This window comes from Oxyura jamaicensis, chromosome 5 (assembly GCF_011077185.1).
Source record: "Oxyura jamaicensis isolate SHBP4307 breed ruddy duck chromosome 5, BPBGC_Ojam_1.0, whole genome shotgun sequence".
Taxonomy (NCBI): Eukaryota; Metazoa; Chordata; class Aves; order Anseriformes; family Anatidae; genus Oxyura; species Oxyura jamaicensis.
This window is the reverse complement of record NC_048897.1, coordinates 47481661-47496856: the sequence shown is the minus strand read 5'-3', so window position 1 is coordinate 47496856 and position 15196 is coordinate 47481661. Positions and strand designations below refer to the sequence as shown.

Sequence of the window (15196 nt, the reverse complement as noted above, 5' to 3'; positions counted from 1 at the left end):
ATCTGGATCCTTGTACCATACAAACAAGGCACAGCAGCCTTCACAACATCCATCTACAACTTAAAGGCTTAAGAACATACATTTTCGTGGACAATTTTATTTATTTTCTTTTGGCAAATAAAAGATAGAGCAAAATAAATGCTGAAAAGCCCTTTAAGAATATTAGCTCATAAATACTAATCAAGGTCAGTAAAGTGATCAAGGACTATTCCGAAAGCTATTATCCACCAATCACGATTTAGTCACTTGAGGTTGTTTTCAGAGCAAATTCTTCCTCCTGCCAATATCCAAAACCGGCCACACTTCATCGTAGCCAAAGTTGACTGCTACAAGAGCTCTACAGCCATAATTGTGGAGACTGGGCTTGGGTAATTTAGGCTACAGATTACAATCCAGCTCATTTATCAGCCACAGCAGACCCTACCTGGAAATTGAGACTGCCTGTGGAAATAATGCCAGCAGTTCTTTGGAAATAAACCTCCAGTCAGAAACACCTTACCTTTTTGCTTCTGGAATGGGAACGGATACATTAATAGACTTTTCTGGTCACCTGGAGAGGACAAGTTCATTGCTTCTGCTTGTTCAGAAGCACCAAGAACACGTAAGAAAAAGACGGTGTTTCTTCCCAGATCCAGCTGGCTTGCTGGCTGCGAAGAGGAGCGCCCCCGTGACTTTTACAGCACAGACCAAAACCAGCAGTAAGCCATTTCTGTTCTTGACTCTACAAAACGTCCTTTTGACACTTTGGGAAAGTTTTTTTGTAACGTCCCTTCAAATCTCCCAAGTTCCCTCTGAAAGCAGCTGCCAGTGGAATAGTCGTGCAGGCTGAAGTCAGACTCGATGCATTATGCTGAGTCCATGTGCGTTGCCAGACGGAGCAGCCATGTCGCAAGACATCTAACGGTTGCATTTATTCTAGTTAGTATTTTAACTGGGACAGGGTGCAGCCCAAACTGTAGAGGGAGAAGGCCAGAGATTTGTTGTGACCGTTTAGTCTGGTAAGAGATACGACTCAAATTGGCACTTGCATTAAACCGTTTCTCAAAATAATAATAATAATCCAGTCAAAACTTCCAGTGCCATGGTGTTGCTTGGATACTGGGAAGTTGTTGGAATGGTTAATTGTGCCTCCCTCCTACCCCCCATTATAACTTACCTTATTGCCAGTTTGACTGGTGTCGTTTCAGCTCGCAGGCGTTCATCCTCTCGCACTTTGGTTATTGTAATCAATGACCGAGTTCTATCCTACGTGGGAGTCAAGAGCAGAGTCTGCAGTACTCGCAGGCTGTTGAAGGTGGGATAAGCAGCCTCCGTACATCCTTCTGACTTCATTCCTGTGGCTTTCTCTGGCACAGAGGAGAGGTGAAGGGCTCCAGGGCATGGCAGTGGAGGAGAGGCCGTGGAGCCAGGGCTCCTCCTTTCTAGGGGATCCTATTTGCACCTGAGGTCCCAAAGCAGCACGTACTCCTCAGAACAGTGCAGGCACCCCATCTAGAGGGCCCACACTCACGTGCCTTTCAGAGAGATTGTCAGCTTCCTATAATTGTAATTACATAGAAAAAAAAAATCTTAAAAGGTTGAATTCTATAATACACACAGATAAACTGCCACATGCCAGAGGGTGTTTTCTCTCTGCGTTATGACCTCTGCAAGGAAAATATTGATGAGTTGAGCTCCCACTCGGTGCAGTCATCCTACCGAATCTGAATTCAGCAGTTCTCACAGATGTGTTGCAGAATGAGATATTTACATTCTTGGCTGTTAATTAATTTTACCCTGATTCTAATGCATTCACAGAAACCTCTGGTCTGAAAGAAATGTTTTTTTAATATGTGAGTAGGTTTCAGTTGCACAGAAGCTGTGTATTATAGAATCATTTCAGTGATGATCTAAGATCATCAAGTCCAACCGTTAACCTAGTGCTGCCAAGCCTACCACGGGGCATTAAACCATGTCCCAAAGCACATCTACACATCTAAATACAGCCAGGGATGGTGACACAACTACTTCCCTGGGCAGCCTGTTCCAGTGCCTCACAACCTGGTCAGTGAAGAATTTTTTCCTAATAGCCAACCTGAACCTCCCCTGGTGCAACTTGAGGCCATTTCCGCTTGTCCTGTTGCTTGTTGCTTGGGAGAAGAGACCGACCCCCACAGCACTACAACCTCCTCTGCGGTAGCTGTAGAGCATGATAAGGTCTCCCCGAGCTTCCTCTTCTCCGGACTCAACAACCCCAGTTCCCTCAGCCACTCCTCACAGGACTTGTGTTCCAGGCCCTTCACCAGCTTCATTGCCCTTCTCTGGACACGCTCCAGCACCTCCATGTCCTTCTTGTAGTGAGGGGCCCAAAACTGAACGCAGTACTCGAGTTGTGGCCTCACCAGAGCTGAGTACAGAAGGACAATCACTTCCCTAGTCCTGCTGGCCACGCTACTCCTGATACAAGCCAGGATGCTGTTGGCCTTCTTGGCCGCCTGGTCACATTGCTGGTTCATATTCATCTGGCTGCTGACCAACACCCCCAGGTCCCTTTCCACCAGGCAGCTTTCCAGCCACGCCTCCCCCAGCCCATTGTGTGCCATGGGGTTGTTGTGCCCCACATGCAGGACCCGGCACTTGGCCTTGTTGAACCCCATACAGCTGGCCTCAGCCCATCGGTCCTGCCTCTCCAGATCCCTCTGCAGAGCCCTCCTACCCTCCAGCAGATCACCACTCACATCTAATTTGGGATTATAATTACATACTGCACTTGAGTCTAACCGTAAGTTAGAGAAATGACAATTATTTGTAGAGTTCAGCTTGTTGCGTGTATTTCCACATTACTAATAGAGGCCATGCTGCTATGTGCACGTTTCTGGCCAGCTGAGGAGTTACACCGTACAGATAGGTAAGGATATTGGCACTTAGTGTTTGTTTCCTTACAGAGAAAGCAACAAATGCAAAAACTGCAGTAAGAATGAAACAATGGTAAAACAAACATCAGGGAAAACACTAAAATACAAATTTCTACTCCGAACATTCAGACAATGTTGAAATTCATGAACAAGTTACCTTATGGAGCTGGGTCTGGATCTGAATCAGGCTAAGTTAACTTGAGACAGGAAGAAATTAGGGAATTGTCAGTCCCACATAAAAAGCGTATTATGTGATTCTCTTTTACCTAGCCACTCTGTAGGTGTAAAAGCCAGCCACCGATATCCCTGCGTTGCTTACAGAACACCAGAAGTGCCATCTAAGTAAGATCATAATTTTTACAGCGTGTGCTGGTTTCTTGTTGGTTTGTTTTGTTTTAAATCCAAAGCACTTGTGCCTTGCTGCAGCAGCTGCAGCTCGGCCAGCTCTTATTCCTGGGAACATTCAGTGTTGGTAACATCACGCGACTAAAGAAATACATTTCGCTCAGCAGCCTTCCAAGCAGCTTTGTGGTGCAAGTGCTGCAGTAACATCACCACCACCACCTCTTGTGCTGGTGGATCTCCCACCAGTGCAGCGCATCAGCAGGTGGGCCCCTGCAAAACCGGCCCCGACGGTGGTGGCTGAAGCCCTTGGGTTGCCCTGGCAGCTTTTCCTCGTCTGCATTACACAGCCTTCAGGGGCAGCGTCACCCCAGGGGATTTGTACAGTTTTCCAAAAGGTCTGCCTTGCGTGGAGGTTTTCCTCACGTACCTTATTCAAGAATAAAAGGGAGACAGAGACAATATGCGACATTATCTAAGAGTTTTCAGAAGGTGTTAGGGCGTGTTTCATATGCTTTCCAGGTGTTTTCCATGGCTTGGGGAAAGCCCAAACGTGTACTAAAAACAGATTTAACTTTCTCATAATGGAGGCTAAGAACGATCACAGCCTTTGAAGACCTGCCGTGGTTTCTGAGAAAGATTTTAAAGGCATTGTCAGTGGCTTTAGCGCATTAAATGCAACAATACTCATCTAACCAAACAGACCTGGTAGGAAAGCTCCATGGGCTTGTCAAACTTCAGTGAGACGAAACCCTTGTTGTATCATCTCTGCTTCTTACGCAATCTGCAGAGGGAACCGAGCGCAGCCTTCGCTCCGTCACACACCTCGTGCTGCCATCCCACGTGGGTCATACCATGATCGAGAGCCACTGCAGCTTACGAGATACGTCTGGGAACACAGCAGGCAGATGAAGGCATTCCAACAGGGCTCAGAAGGCAGCAGCCTGTGTGCCCCCTTGTCTCCCACTTCAGCCACCTCCTTTGTCACCCTTCCTCAGGCTAGCCATTAATGCTCTCCCCTCCATCTCTTCGACAACAAAAGAACAAGAAAACCCAACAAGATTGCTTTAATCTCACCCAGGTGAAGAGTCTTCACGCAGCTTTATCTCGGAGCTACTCGCCATCACAGCCCGGGCTTCCCCAGCTCCAAACCCCTGCCTCCTGCACTGGACGCAGCCCACCCACCACGGAGCCATGCTCTGAGCGCAGCCTGCAGCGCCTGCCCAGCCACGCTGAGGTCAGATCCCACCTCAGGGCTCAGAGCTGTAAGTCCCCGACCTGTGCACAGCGCCTGAAGCACAACACACGACGTTTGGTGCATTCCTTATGTGGCTTCGCAGTAGTGGGGCTGGGGCAGGGGGAACGGAGCAGGCCGAGCTCTGTGACGGTTCACAGGGACAGTTTGTTCTCCAGCAATGCGACGTCTGTACAGGTGCAAGGCGTGAGAGGTCTGAGGGCAGAGCTTGGCAAAGATCCTTGCTCAGAGGAGAGAAATTGAGCTGAGCACACTGTCGGCCCCACATCCCTGGTTGCCCAAGAGCAGCTGCCTGTCGGACTGGCACAAGCAGTTGCCTGTCCGTGCTTGCCTTCTCCTAGCAAGGAAAATAACGTTGGTAGAACAGAACTGTCAGGAATCCTACCACCATGTCTGCTAAATGCATCTACTGAAATATAAAACTCTTTTTTCAGGCCACGTCCTGCCTACCTGCTTCACCCATCTGTTTCTCTTTATGTGTTTTATTCCCTCTGGTACATCGTCTGCATGCTCCTTGTGGCATGGACCATCTCTGTCTTTGGGGGGTCTAGACCTTAGCAGGAGTTTCAAGGCATTAAATGGACAGAATAAATTAAAAGTAATAAGATAAGCTCCGGAAGAAGAGGCCAAAGCTGTGGCAGCCTCGTGCAGGGGAACTGGAGGAGAGAGCAGGAGTGAGCTCCGAGCCAGTTCTGGCACAGATCTCTCACGTGCCACTGGGGAGCTTTCTGCTTTGCTTCCCCTGGCTGGGAAACAAAAACTGAGACATCCATTTTTAAACACCCAAGTTGTGCTTGGGCTGTAAGGGTTAGCAGTCCCAAAGCTGCTCCTTGAGGATAACCACGTGACTATGTAAAGCGTAAAGGTGTGCCTTTAAAAATGAGGTGGTTTATTTTTAGTTGTACTGGAGTCAATGGAAAAAAGTTCCAATCCTGTCTCAAATCTGGGAAAAGCTCAATGTCAGAACACCATTTCCTTCCAGAAGATTACCAGTGGTTTATTATTCCACGCGTATATTTAGAATATTCCGCTTACGTAGCCGCTTTAGAATCCACCACATTAAAACAGTTCTGATAGCTGCCTGATCACCTGCATAAGCAAGTTGCAAGCTCCTCCACCTCCTCTGTCACCCAAAGTGCTTGGAGCATCATTTCAGCAGGTGTGTGCAAACACGAGATTCCTTTGCACAATCCACCTGATACCAGGCACAGACACCACGCTCTGCATGCTGCAGGGAGACCACGTGGCCCAGAACGTCAGCAAACCAAGCAGTGCTTGTAGAGCACTCGGTAACGTTTCTCCAGGTTGGTGAGTAAAAACGGTGCTGTTTTTTTTTTTAAAAAAACGGTGTTTCCTGTTTCTTTGGTGCTGTCCCAGCTCTTGTGCTGGGAGCCGTACAGTTGGAAATTGTCCTGGTAACTGCCGAGTTCACCTTTGCCTAAAGGACAGAAGTGGTCTAATGGCAGAAATACTGCGAGGTCAGGAAGAGAACAAGGACAGGAGGTTCTCGGAGATACCAGAGAGCTCTCTCTTCTTTGCTAAATGACCCTGGGTTGAATAGTACATTAAACCAACTTTTTTTTTTAAAAAAAAAAAAAAAAGGAAAAAAAGAATGGAAAAATGGCACAAACACACCACTACCTCTTCTTCCTATTTTCTTCTATATGTCGGCTATATGAACACACTTTATTCTCCTGTTCCTTTGATTCTGACCTAACTGAGCGTGCTGGTTTGCATCCTCACTAGCTAACGTTGTCACCTTTCTTTGAGGAGTTGTAGGAGGGCTCAGGAACGTGCTAGGTGTGGAAGCTTGCGATGGACAAGAAAAACCTGCGTCGTAGCTTAACTCTCCGAGCAGCGTGGAAAAAATGTTAAGAACTTGAGGGGGTTTCTATTTTGCAAACTAGAGGAAGTTCATTTCCTCTGTTAGCTCACCAGAGCATTATATGCAAGAACACGCCTGGAGCTCTCGAAATACCTTCACTTATTTCTGAAGCTACCAAATTTATTTATAAGAGCCATCTGAGAAACACTGATTTTTCCCTTACAGAATACTACAGAGCTTTTCTGAATTGTTTCACAAACCCAAGTCCTTATAAACACCCAGACCTACAGAAATTGTGAACTAGAATCAAGTCTTGGAACTTTTTATTATTATTATTATATTTGAGGAGTATTGATAAGACAATCAAAACTGCCATGTTAATGCATAACTAGGTGACTCTCCATGTGCCCGCTTTGCCATGTTAATCAATCTAGTTAACTAGCAAATGAGCCAGATATATTTATTACACATGCCTGTAAGAATCCACAAATACTTCAGTCTCATATGAATGCAGTCATGAGGTATGAACAGTTTAGAAAACAAATGGGAGCAAATTCTTAAATGAAATACATGTTCAGGCTTAGAACAGGTGGAGCAAAAATGAGGTGAAAACTAAGAAACACAATGTCCTGGGCAGCAGGAGAATGCCTAAAAGGATGAGAAGCACTTGGTTGTTGCATGTGCCTCCGAGCTGGTTCATAACAACCAAGAGCTCATTTGCTCTCTGTTTATGCATCCTGGCAATCAACCACAATAGAAATGTTAAAATAATAACACTTATAAAAATAAATAAGGATTTGGGCATGTTTTAGCCAAGATGTTTTAACAAAATGCCACCATTCATTCCATGGGATGGAGTGGGATGCCTCTGTGCTCCTGTTATAATCCTTTGCCGCCTCGATATTTTCTATTATTTGCAACAGTCAGGGCTTCACAAATTCAGCCTAAGAATTATCCCCAGCAATCATTTAATCTTGTCGCTTTAATGACATACACATGTAGAAGGCTATCTGAGATCTTTATGACTACCTATGACTACCTTGGTTTGGTAGCTAGAGGTACTCCTCTAACCCATGCACTGCTGTATGTTGTCACTTAGCAAAACAGCACTTTCATGAAGTGCTCCTTTCTTTCTAGTAAAGGACAGGTTGCCTAGCGCTGGCCTCAGCTAGGCTTTGATTCAGGGTGTCAAGCACGAACACCATCCCGGCTGATCCAAGACACTGTTGTCCCTCCGGGTATTGTCTCTGCCGTGCTGGCATAATGATAAACGTTGCTGTTCCCCATTTAGTTTTGTCGAAGAGGTCTCTAATGTGGAAACATACAACTGCCTGGCAGCCAAGTGCTCATTTGGTAGCCTAAGTTTTCAATTTACAAGTTCAGGTGTAGTCGGTATGCATTTTTTGAGGAAGTGTAGCATAGCAAATGCAACTGTGTTCCTACTGCAACATCATCAACATCTACATAAACCTTAAAAAATAATAATAAATAAAACACCGTACTTCATAGCAAGGGACAATCCGCCTCCTTCCCCCGGTCCCTCACGTACCAGTCCTCAACTGACACAGTTCACCAAGGTCACCGGTGCGGTGAAGTCTTGAGGCTTCCTTCTTCCAAAGGCAAGAGACATGAAATTGTGAAATCAAACTTCACAACATCCTGCAAAGAATAATTTGTGGCACGAATAATTACAATGTAAGGTACTGTAACAAACATTTTACTGATTTTCTTTTATGCTTTCACTCCTTATATATCCACAAGAATGGTATCAAACAAAAAAATCAGAACAACCGCAGGAATTTGTAGGCAGAGCTCTCCATCACTAGGGAGATGTCCGAATAAAGGCTGAGTTACCGTCACTTCCAGCTTTCTTACCTGTGTGCGTGTGTCCCGTGGTTTTACTCTGGGTCCAAAGTAGTGAATGGTGGCATGATTTGTGCTCCACTGGTTAATAAGAATTCCTGCATAAAAAACACCCAGAAAAGTGAAGTCCGCATTTGTGCTTCAGCTTTATCGCGTAATGTACTTTCCAGCATCAATAATAGCAGGTTTGGGATGCAACGGTCCTCTGGTGATCTGCTGAAATTGAGTATTTTTCTTTCAAACTTTTATTAAATATTTAACCTTCCCAAGCAATCGCTTTAAATTAGCGCAGAGAACTCTGGAGTCCCTCCTCGCATTTCCCATTGCCAGTTCTGATTTCCTGTGGCAACGGCTGCTCGAGTGCCGCCTTTATGGGATTTTTAGCCGCACCAAATCTTTATTCAGAACATGAGAGGGTGAGACTGAAATTGATACTGAATTGAAAACAGAACGTGTTCCCATAAAAATATTGGTGTTGAAATTGCAGCAAGAGTATACAGCATCAAAATGAAATAGTATTTTCTGTCACTCAATTTCCAGAAAGGTAGAAATACTTTCAAAATACAGATTGCAAAGGATCTAAAGGCATGAAGATGTACGACTTGAAGAAATGCATGTGCTGAAATCCCAGTAGGACAGACCATGATGACAGCAGCAACTGAAGTTAACCCCGCTCCGCTCCTGTCAGCCCACCATTCCCCTGCAGGTCAGTAAACTGGTAGAGAAAACAAGACGTTACCAAACATCTTCACAAGACCGGGTTATGTGCAAATAATTCTGATACGGAACCAAGAAGTGGAGCACAGTACAACGATGCCTGGCCCAGAGGAGCTGTGGCTGCCCCATCCCTGGCAGTGCCCCAGGCCAGGCTGGATGGGGTTGGGGGCAGCCTGGGCTGGGGGCAGGGGGCCCTGCCGATGGCAGGGGCTGGGATTAGATGGGCAGTAAGGTCCCTGCCAACCCAAACCATGGTGTGATTCTCTGAAACAGACATTTATAAACTCACAGACCAAATTGCCACCTCTGTCACCTCCCCGCTCACTCCTTCCTTCCCCTTTTCCCTGCCCTGTGAAGCACGGCAGTGGCGCTGGCTGGAGCCGTGGCTCTGCTCCCTGCCAGCAGAGGCTGAGAGCACACCCAGCCCTGGGAGCAGCTTCTGCCTCCCCTGCACACTCCACTGGCAAATTGCTCATCCCAGGGACAAACAGGAACTGGCTTTTATGCTCGAAGGGTGTTTATGTTGTGCATAATTTAGTGAAGGCCCTATCCTGTTCCCATCAAGCTCCAAAGCAAGCCGTTAAGCTTACTTCAAAGGTCTGACTCAGTGGTGGAGCAGGGGCTGGAAGGGACCAGCCTGCCTTTGCTGCCCCTCTCTCCCACTCCAGAAGAGCAGACACCAAAGCACAACTCACTGCTACCGCCCGGAACAGACCAGGGAGCCAAACAACAGGAGATGATTTTCGTGGAAGGGGGTGAAGTCGTTCCAAATTAACAATGATGAACACAGACGAGCTTTGCGAGGGGCACCAAAAGCGTTGGTTCTTTCACGAGCATAAAAGCTCTGCTGAATAACTGCAAATAGCCAAACCCCAGCACACGTGGGCTGGGATTAGATGGGCTGTGAGGTCCCTGCCAACCACTCCGTGATTCTCTGGTTCTGGGAAGTTCACATGCAAGGAGCACGAGGGCTGGCGTGCCAGTGTTGGGTTTCACCTGCAGAGGACAGAAGAATAAACAGAGAAGAAATTTAGGAACACGCTGGATGTAAATCTGTTTTCTTTCATGTGTTCACTAAACATTCTCCTGCTGCTCGGAAATATTGTACCATGGGTTTGCTATCACCTCTGAATAAAGATGGACATTTTTCTTCACTCAGGTAATCTATCTGGATTTTTAATTTTCATTTACTGGAAAAAAATCTGATACTGCTTCCGGAATGAAAGCTTCCCCCGGGGTCAAGCAATTAATACAATGCCAATTTCTGAATGCTGGCTCCTTGCAGTTTCAATTATAAAGGTCAAATCTGTTTCTTAACAATACTGAAGTCAACTCACAGACATCAGAACTGACCTAAGAGTTGACGTGCACCCAGACAAGTTAACCGGCCTCATTTCAGGTCTGTTATTTGTATGCTTCCAGGCACAGTCTGCTGGTGCTCTAAGAAAGTTTCAGTTCACAAAAGCACACAGCACTAATTAGTGGATATTAATTTCAGGTTAAGTCAACGCAAAAGAAAACTAAGAACAACCAAGGATTTTCAGGGGCAACACAAGCCCAAGTCTCCGGCCAGCTGCTGTGCTTCTGAAGGATTTTGAGATGAATACACACATTTTTCCCCTCATGCTGTTTGTTGAAGTCACGTTCGTAAAAGGGAGAACTTTTCAGGGAAAGCATGGCTTAACTGCGATGGGTATGCATTAGTTACGGATCAATTTAATATAGAAATTAACTACTGTGATGGGTATGGATTTGTTGGATCAATTTGATATAGAAATTAACTTCCGTGATGGGTATGGATTAGTTATGGATCAAATTAATACAGAAATTAACTAACAGATAGAGGTTGCAAACTTCAAACGTGCCCATCCCGTAACTCCCATCTCCGCTGCTCTCACTGAGATACCGCTGACAGCGCACACACAAATGATCTCTCGGACACTTGAACGAAAGCACCCACAGCTCCCTCTCTGCATTTCTGCAACACACACACAACTTCATTCAAGAAAAAGACCTTATTCCACAGAGTGCGTCAAGATACCAGGAAAAGGGCGGGTAAACACAAAAACCAAGCTGCACATACCTGCAATGAAACAGGTCTCGGAAAAATCCTTTAGCTCCCCAGCTCCAACTACCGGTACCGACCCACACCCACATCTGGCCACTGAGGTGAATTCAGAGGGGTCTGAATCTTTTGGCCCGCTCAGTTACAAAACTGTCAGGCCCACAGAAGCTGGCAATAACCTGCCATCGGAGAGGAAACGACACCTGAAAGGGCATGTGGTGCAGGTGTATCACAGCCGTAACACCGCCCAGGTTATCTTAAAATAGGATGAAGTAATTTGGGAAGCAACAGACTGTGGTGATCTTTCATGTGTAAGGATGTTGGTGTAACTTGCATTTAACATAAGTTTAAGAAAATAAAGTTCAGAGAGATGTGACTTCCGAATTGAAGCCGCACATTTAAATAACCAGCAGGAAGAAAAGCAAAGTGAATCACATCTTAATTACCAACAGGCAGACCCAGAACAACGACGGATGCACAGCTGTGGCTGGAGGGCATTAACAGCTTGCAAAACACACCATGTGGAAACTCGGTACTTCTGTGTGAAGGGGATTCATTTCCAGAGATAATTAAGGCATCTTCGGCACAGCCGTGACCGTACACTCGAGGTACGAGGTATCTTCTGTAGTTCAGAAACTGTTTTTGAACTCCAAGCTAATCCTCTAAGCCTGAGGTTCAGAACTTGTGGAAAAATCACCTGTCCAGGCTCACGTGAACAAACCTCTCCCTTCTTTTGCCAGCTGTTCTGTAACATCACAATCCTTAAATACTCCTCTGCTGGTTCCAGTTGTGGCTCCCATATGTTCAACGCAGTGTAATTACCACCCGAAATCTGACTGCAGCAGCGCTCGGAAGGCTGAGGGTAATTGTGTGTGCAGAGCCATGCGCACAGATCGCAGGCTGCCAGGGGAGCAGAATTAGCAGAAAAACTCAGCCCTTTCAGAGCAGGGCAATTTTTGCACCACTTAATGGCTCTTTGATGGAACATCGAAACAAAGCAGTCAGAGATATCACAGAGCAAGATGCATAAACTCTGCAGAGACCTATTTCTTAAAGGACAGGCACTGACTTCTAAAAGGTTTTGTTAAAGCTCCCCCATGTCGGTCCGTTACTCAGTAACTATTCTCAGAAGGCAGTGTTCGCTTTGGTTTTACCATTCCCACCCAGCACACGACACTAGCTGATTTCAAATGCAGGACTGGGGATTTCAAGCACAACTGGTGTCATTACGCCCATCTTTAACTCGCTGAACATCTCCTGTCTGCCAGGTGCACCCCCTGAGATGCACTTACCAGGACAGAACAAAGCTGCTGGGGAGATCCTTGGGTATTTTCATGCAGGAAATATGCCCTAAATAACAGCAGTTTGACTCTTCTCATACACTTGAAAAAATTAGCTGTGTGGAATGGCATATTCCTGTTTAGTTGAATACATTTGTATCTTTGCTATGAAAAAGATGACTCTGTCAAGTGCTGCTTTATGAGCCTGTTACAAACCAGGAATATGACAGTGCAAGAACAGTACTTATTTTCTGTTTCATCAAGAAGTAATTCCCTCCAGCATTAAGAAGTGACATAAAATCTTTTAATATATTGAGCAATTTCATTTAGTTCTCTGTAAAGAAAGAAAAACACAGCTTGAGATAAAAGAGCTTTTAAAAACATGCCAGGGAACTTCACTGGGAAAGTAACAAATTATGCAAGCCACAGGCCTGTATTATGCACTAAATATGTGGGCTGAGACATTAAACAACCATAAAAAAACCTTTGTATATAAAATGATTTAAGATCTATTGTTCAAGAACTAAAGAGCAAACGTTTACTCTTTTCAGATTAATATTAGCAACTTTTTTTTTTAAATAAAAGGCATTCATCTCATGACTGATGTTCATTCCCAAGCAGAATTCAAGCATCGTAGTTCTTTCCAAAGAGCACCTCCGAATAAAACAACGGCCACGTATTGCCCAGAAGACTAAACAAACGGAAGAACTCCACGGAGCTGGCTCCCATTGTCAGAATTTCACTTTTTCCTGCTCTTGAGGGAGCTGTTGTGAACTCTGACTCTCTTCTGCACAGAGGAAGCAATCTTCATAGTCTCTTTCTTTGCGAGGGACCTTTCCACAGCTCCGGGCCTCCAGAGCAGCAGCTGAGCATCCTCTCCGCCCGTCAGCAGCGACTCGTCTGCCAGGTTCCAGCAGAAAGAGCGAACGGTGGCAGAGTGTCCTCCACCAAGGGTGCCCACCAGGCTCAGCCCATCAGCGCCGCAGCTCAGCAGGTGAATTTTTCCTGTTGATGTTCCTCCAATAAGAAAGAGTTTGTCTGCCTTTTCGTGGTACACACCACCTACCAGGTAATTTAAGCTGTCGCTCTCAATACAGACCGCGTCTCTGACGTCCAGAACACGCAGCAGAGTTATGGGCTCTTCAGTATCTAACTGAGCAAGGTCCCACCAACAAAATCCCTCGTCGTGTGTCATGCAGTAGATCTGTTCATAACCCTTCCCAGACCAGCCAATAAAACTTATCGATGAATCTGAATTGCAAGTTGATATCAAAGCATCATCTTCGTTGTCCTTGTTGATGTCAAACACATTAACCAACCCATCAGTTGACCCGGAAACTACCCAACTGGCTTTGACGGGATGAAAACAAATTTTGGTGACATCATCATTGTGACTTTCAGAATAGACTCCCAAGGGTTCTTTAGTTGTGCCAGCACAGTCTGTGTTGCCCCTTGCATCCCAAAACACCAGGAACGTATCCTTTTCAACCTTTTCTGTTCCAGCACAAATTATGAGATCACTGCAATTGATACCAAAACTGATGAAGACGTTGGAAGGATAGCCGCTGAATATCTGCACAGCCTTCTGACTCGCTAAACGGATATCCCAACATTTTACTGTGCCATCGCTGCAGGCAGAAAACACCAGGCTGTCACACGTGTGCGCAAATCTGACTCCATTAAGCATCCCAGGACGGCTACTGTACTCCCGCAGGAAGCTTAATGTTTCTCTGTTGTACAGCCTAATGGACTGATTGGAACATGAAACTGCCACGCAGCGACTGCCGTCAGATGGGGCAGAGCGAGAAACGTCTATGTCCAGTAAGTAGGCGGGTTCCTCCCTCAGCACGGAACGTTTCGCTATGCGCAGACGAGTGAGCTGCTCCTCAATCTTCTCGAGTGCGGACATCTCAAACGCTGTTCCTGGGGTTGTCAGAAATCTGCAATAAATAAAACCCAAGATGAGTTTTAATTATAAAATTCTGATATATTAGCTTTAAATATATATATATATATGAAGAAGTTTCTTGCACAGAGGTCACGTATGAAATCAAATCTGATTATCCTGATATTCTGCCTACAGCTTCATTTACAGGAACAGAAAACCAGCAAGGGTTTCCCAAGTAAAGGAGCTCAGTCTCTCCTGACTGTTAGCACTACATCGTATAATCCCCTTCAAAGATTACAGTCTGCGAATGTTCTGAGTCATTTAGCTACATTTGCTTTATTGTTTTTCTGAGGTACATAGCAAAGCAATGTTCCACAAGTGGGAAGACAAAGGCATCATCACCACCTGAAGAACAATTCTGGCTGCTAGCAGGCACAGCCCGCAGACAACTCCACCGGGACAATGGCAGAGACTTCCCGGGTCAAGTTCTCTGCTGGGAGCCATGCAAAGCGTAAGCAGAGAACAAGGCAAAATTAAGAACTACAGCCTGAAACAGTCAGATGAGATAAACTGTACAAGTGCTCAGGTGCCCAATGGCACACACCAACACCAGTCAGCAGTGTACCACGGACCACCAGGACGGGTGGCAGGACAACACAATTCACAGGAGCTGAGCGGCTTTGGCATTTTCATCAATTCTCCTGAAAGTCCACACATGTTTTGAGACTCCTAAAGAAAAAATACATAGCCTTTTTTTTTTTTTTTTTTTTTAGTGCAGCTGGAAATGAAAAATCTTTCCTTCAGAGGCAGTTCTTCATCTGGCATTACTGAACTCTTCTAGAAACCGACAGTATTTCCGTGAGATACGGAAGAATAAATTTTTACAAAGCAAAACCAGCATTCAAACATATTCTCTCAGTCCTCAACATATAAAGAACGAGGAGTCCTTGGGAAAATAAAAGTTCTCCTTCGTGCAGCACAAAGGAAAACTCAATTCTGCAATTGCAGTGAAGGCTTCCATCGGTTTAGAGTCAGAAAAAGTACTCAAATATTTCAATTGACATGCA

General features: G+C 45.5%; 2 protein-coding genes across 9 annotated transcripts in view; one reads left to right on the top strand and one right to left on the bottom strand.

Moving 5' to 3' along the window:
* Positions 1 to 12813, top strand: part of LOC118168023 — a 27658-nt gene extending 14845 nt beyond the window's left edge. For 2 of the 4 annotated variants that reach the window (XM_035328058.1, XM_035328059.1), the window contains one exon: positions 4318 to 4862. In XM_035328058.1, coding sequence (XP_035183949.1) covers positions 4318 to 4734 — 417 coding nt within the window. In that variant the 3' untranslated portion in view covers positions 4735 to 4862. Of the gene's footprint in view, positions 1 to 4317; positions 4863 to 8719; positions 8886 to 9992; positions 10056 to 11413 lie in introns of those variants that run through there. The other 2 variants (XR_004751331.1, XR_004751332.1) reach the window with 2 other exon arrangements.
* WDR89 (WD repeat domain 89) overlaps positions 12528 to 15196 on the bottom strand; it is an 18203-nt gene continuing 15534 nt past the window's right edge. For all 5 annotated transcript variants that reach the window (XM_035328052.1, XM_035328051.1, XM_035328054.1 and 2 more), the window contains one exon: positions 12528 to 14181. In XM_035328052.1, coding sequence (XP_035183943.1) covers positions 12981 to 14181 — 1201 coding nt within the window. In that variant the 3' untranslated portion in view covers positions 12528 to 12980. The remainder of the gene's footprint in view (positions 14182 to 15196) is intronic.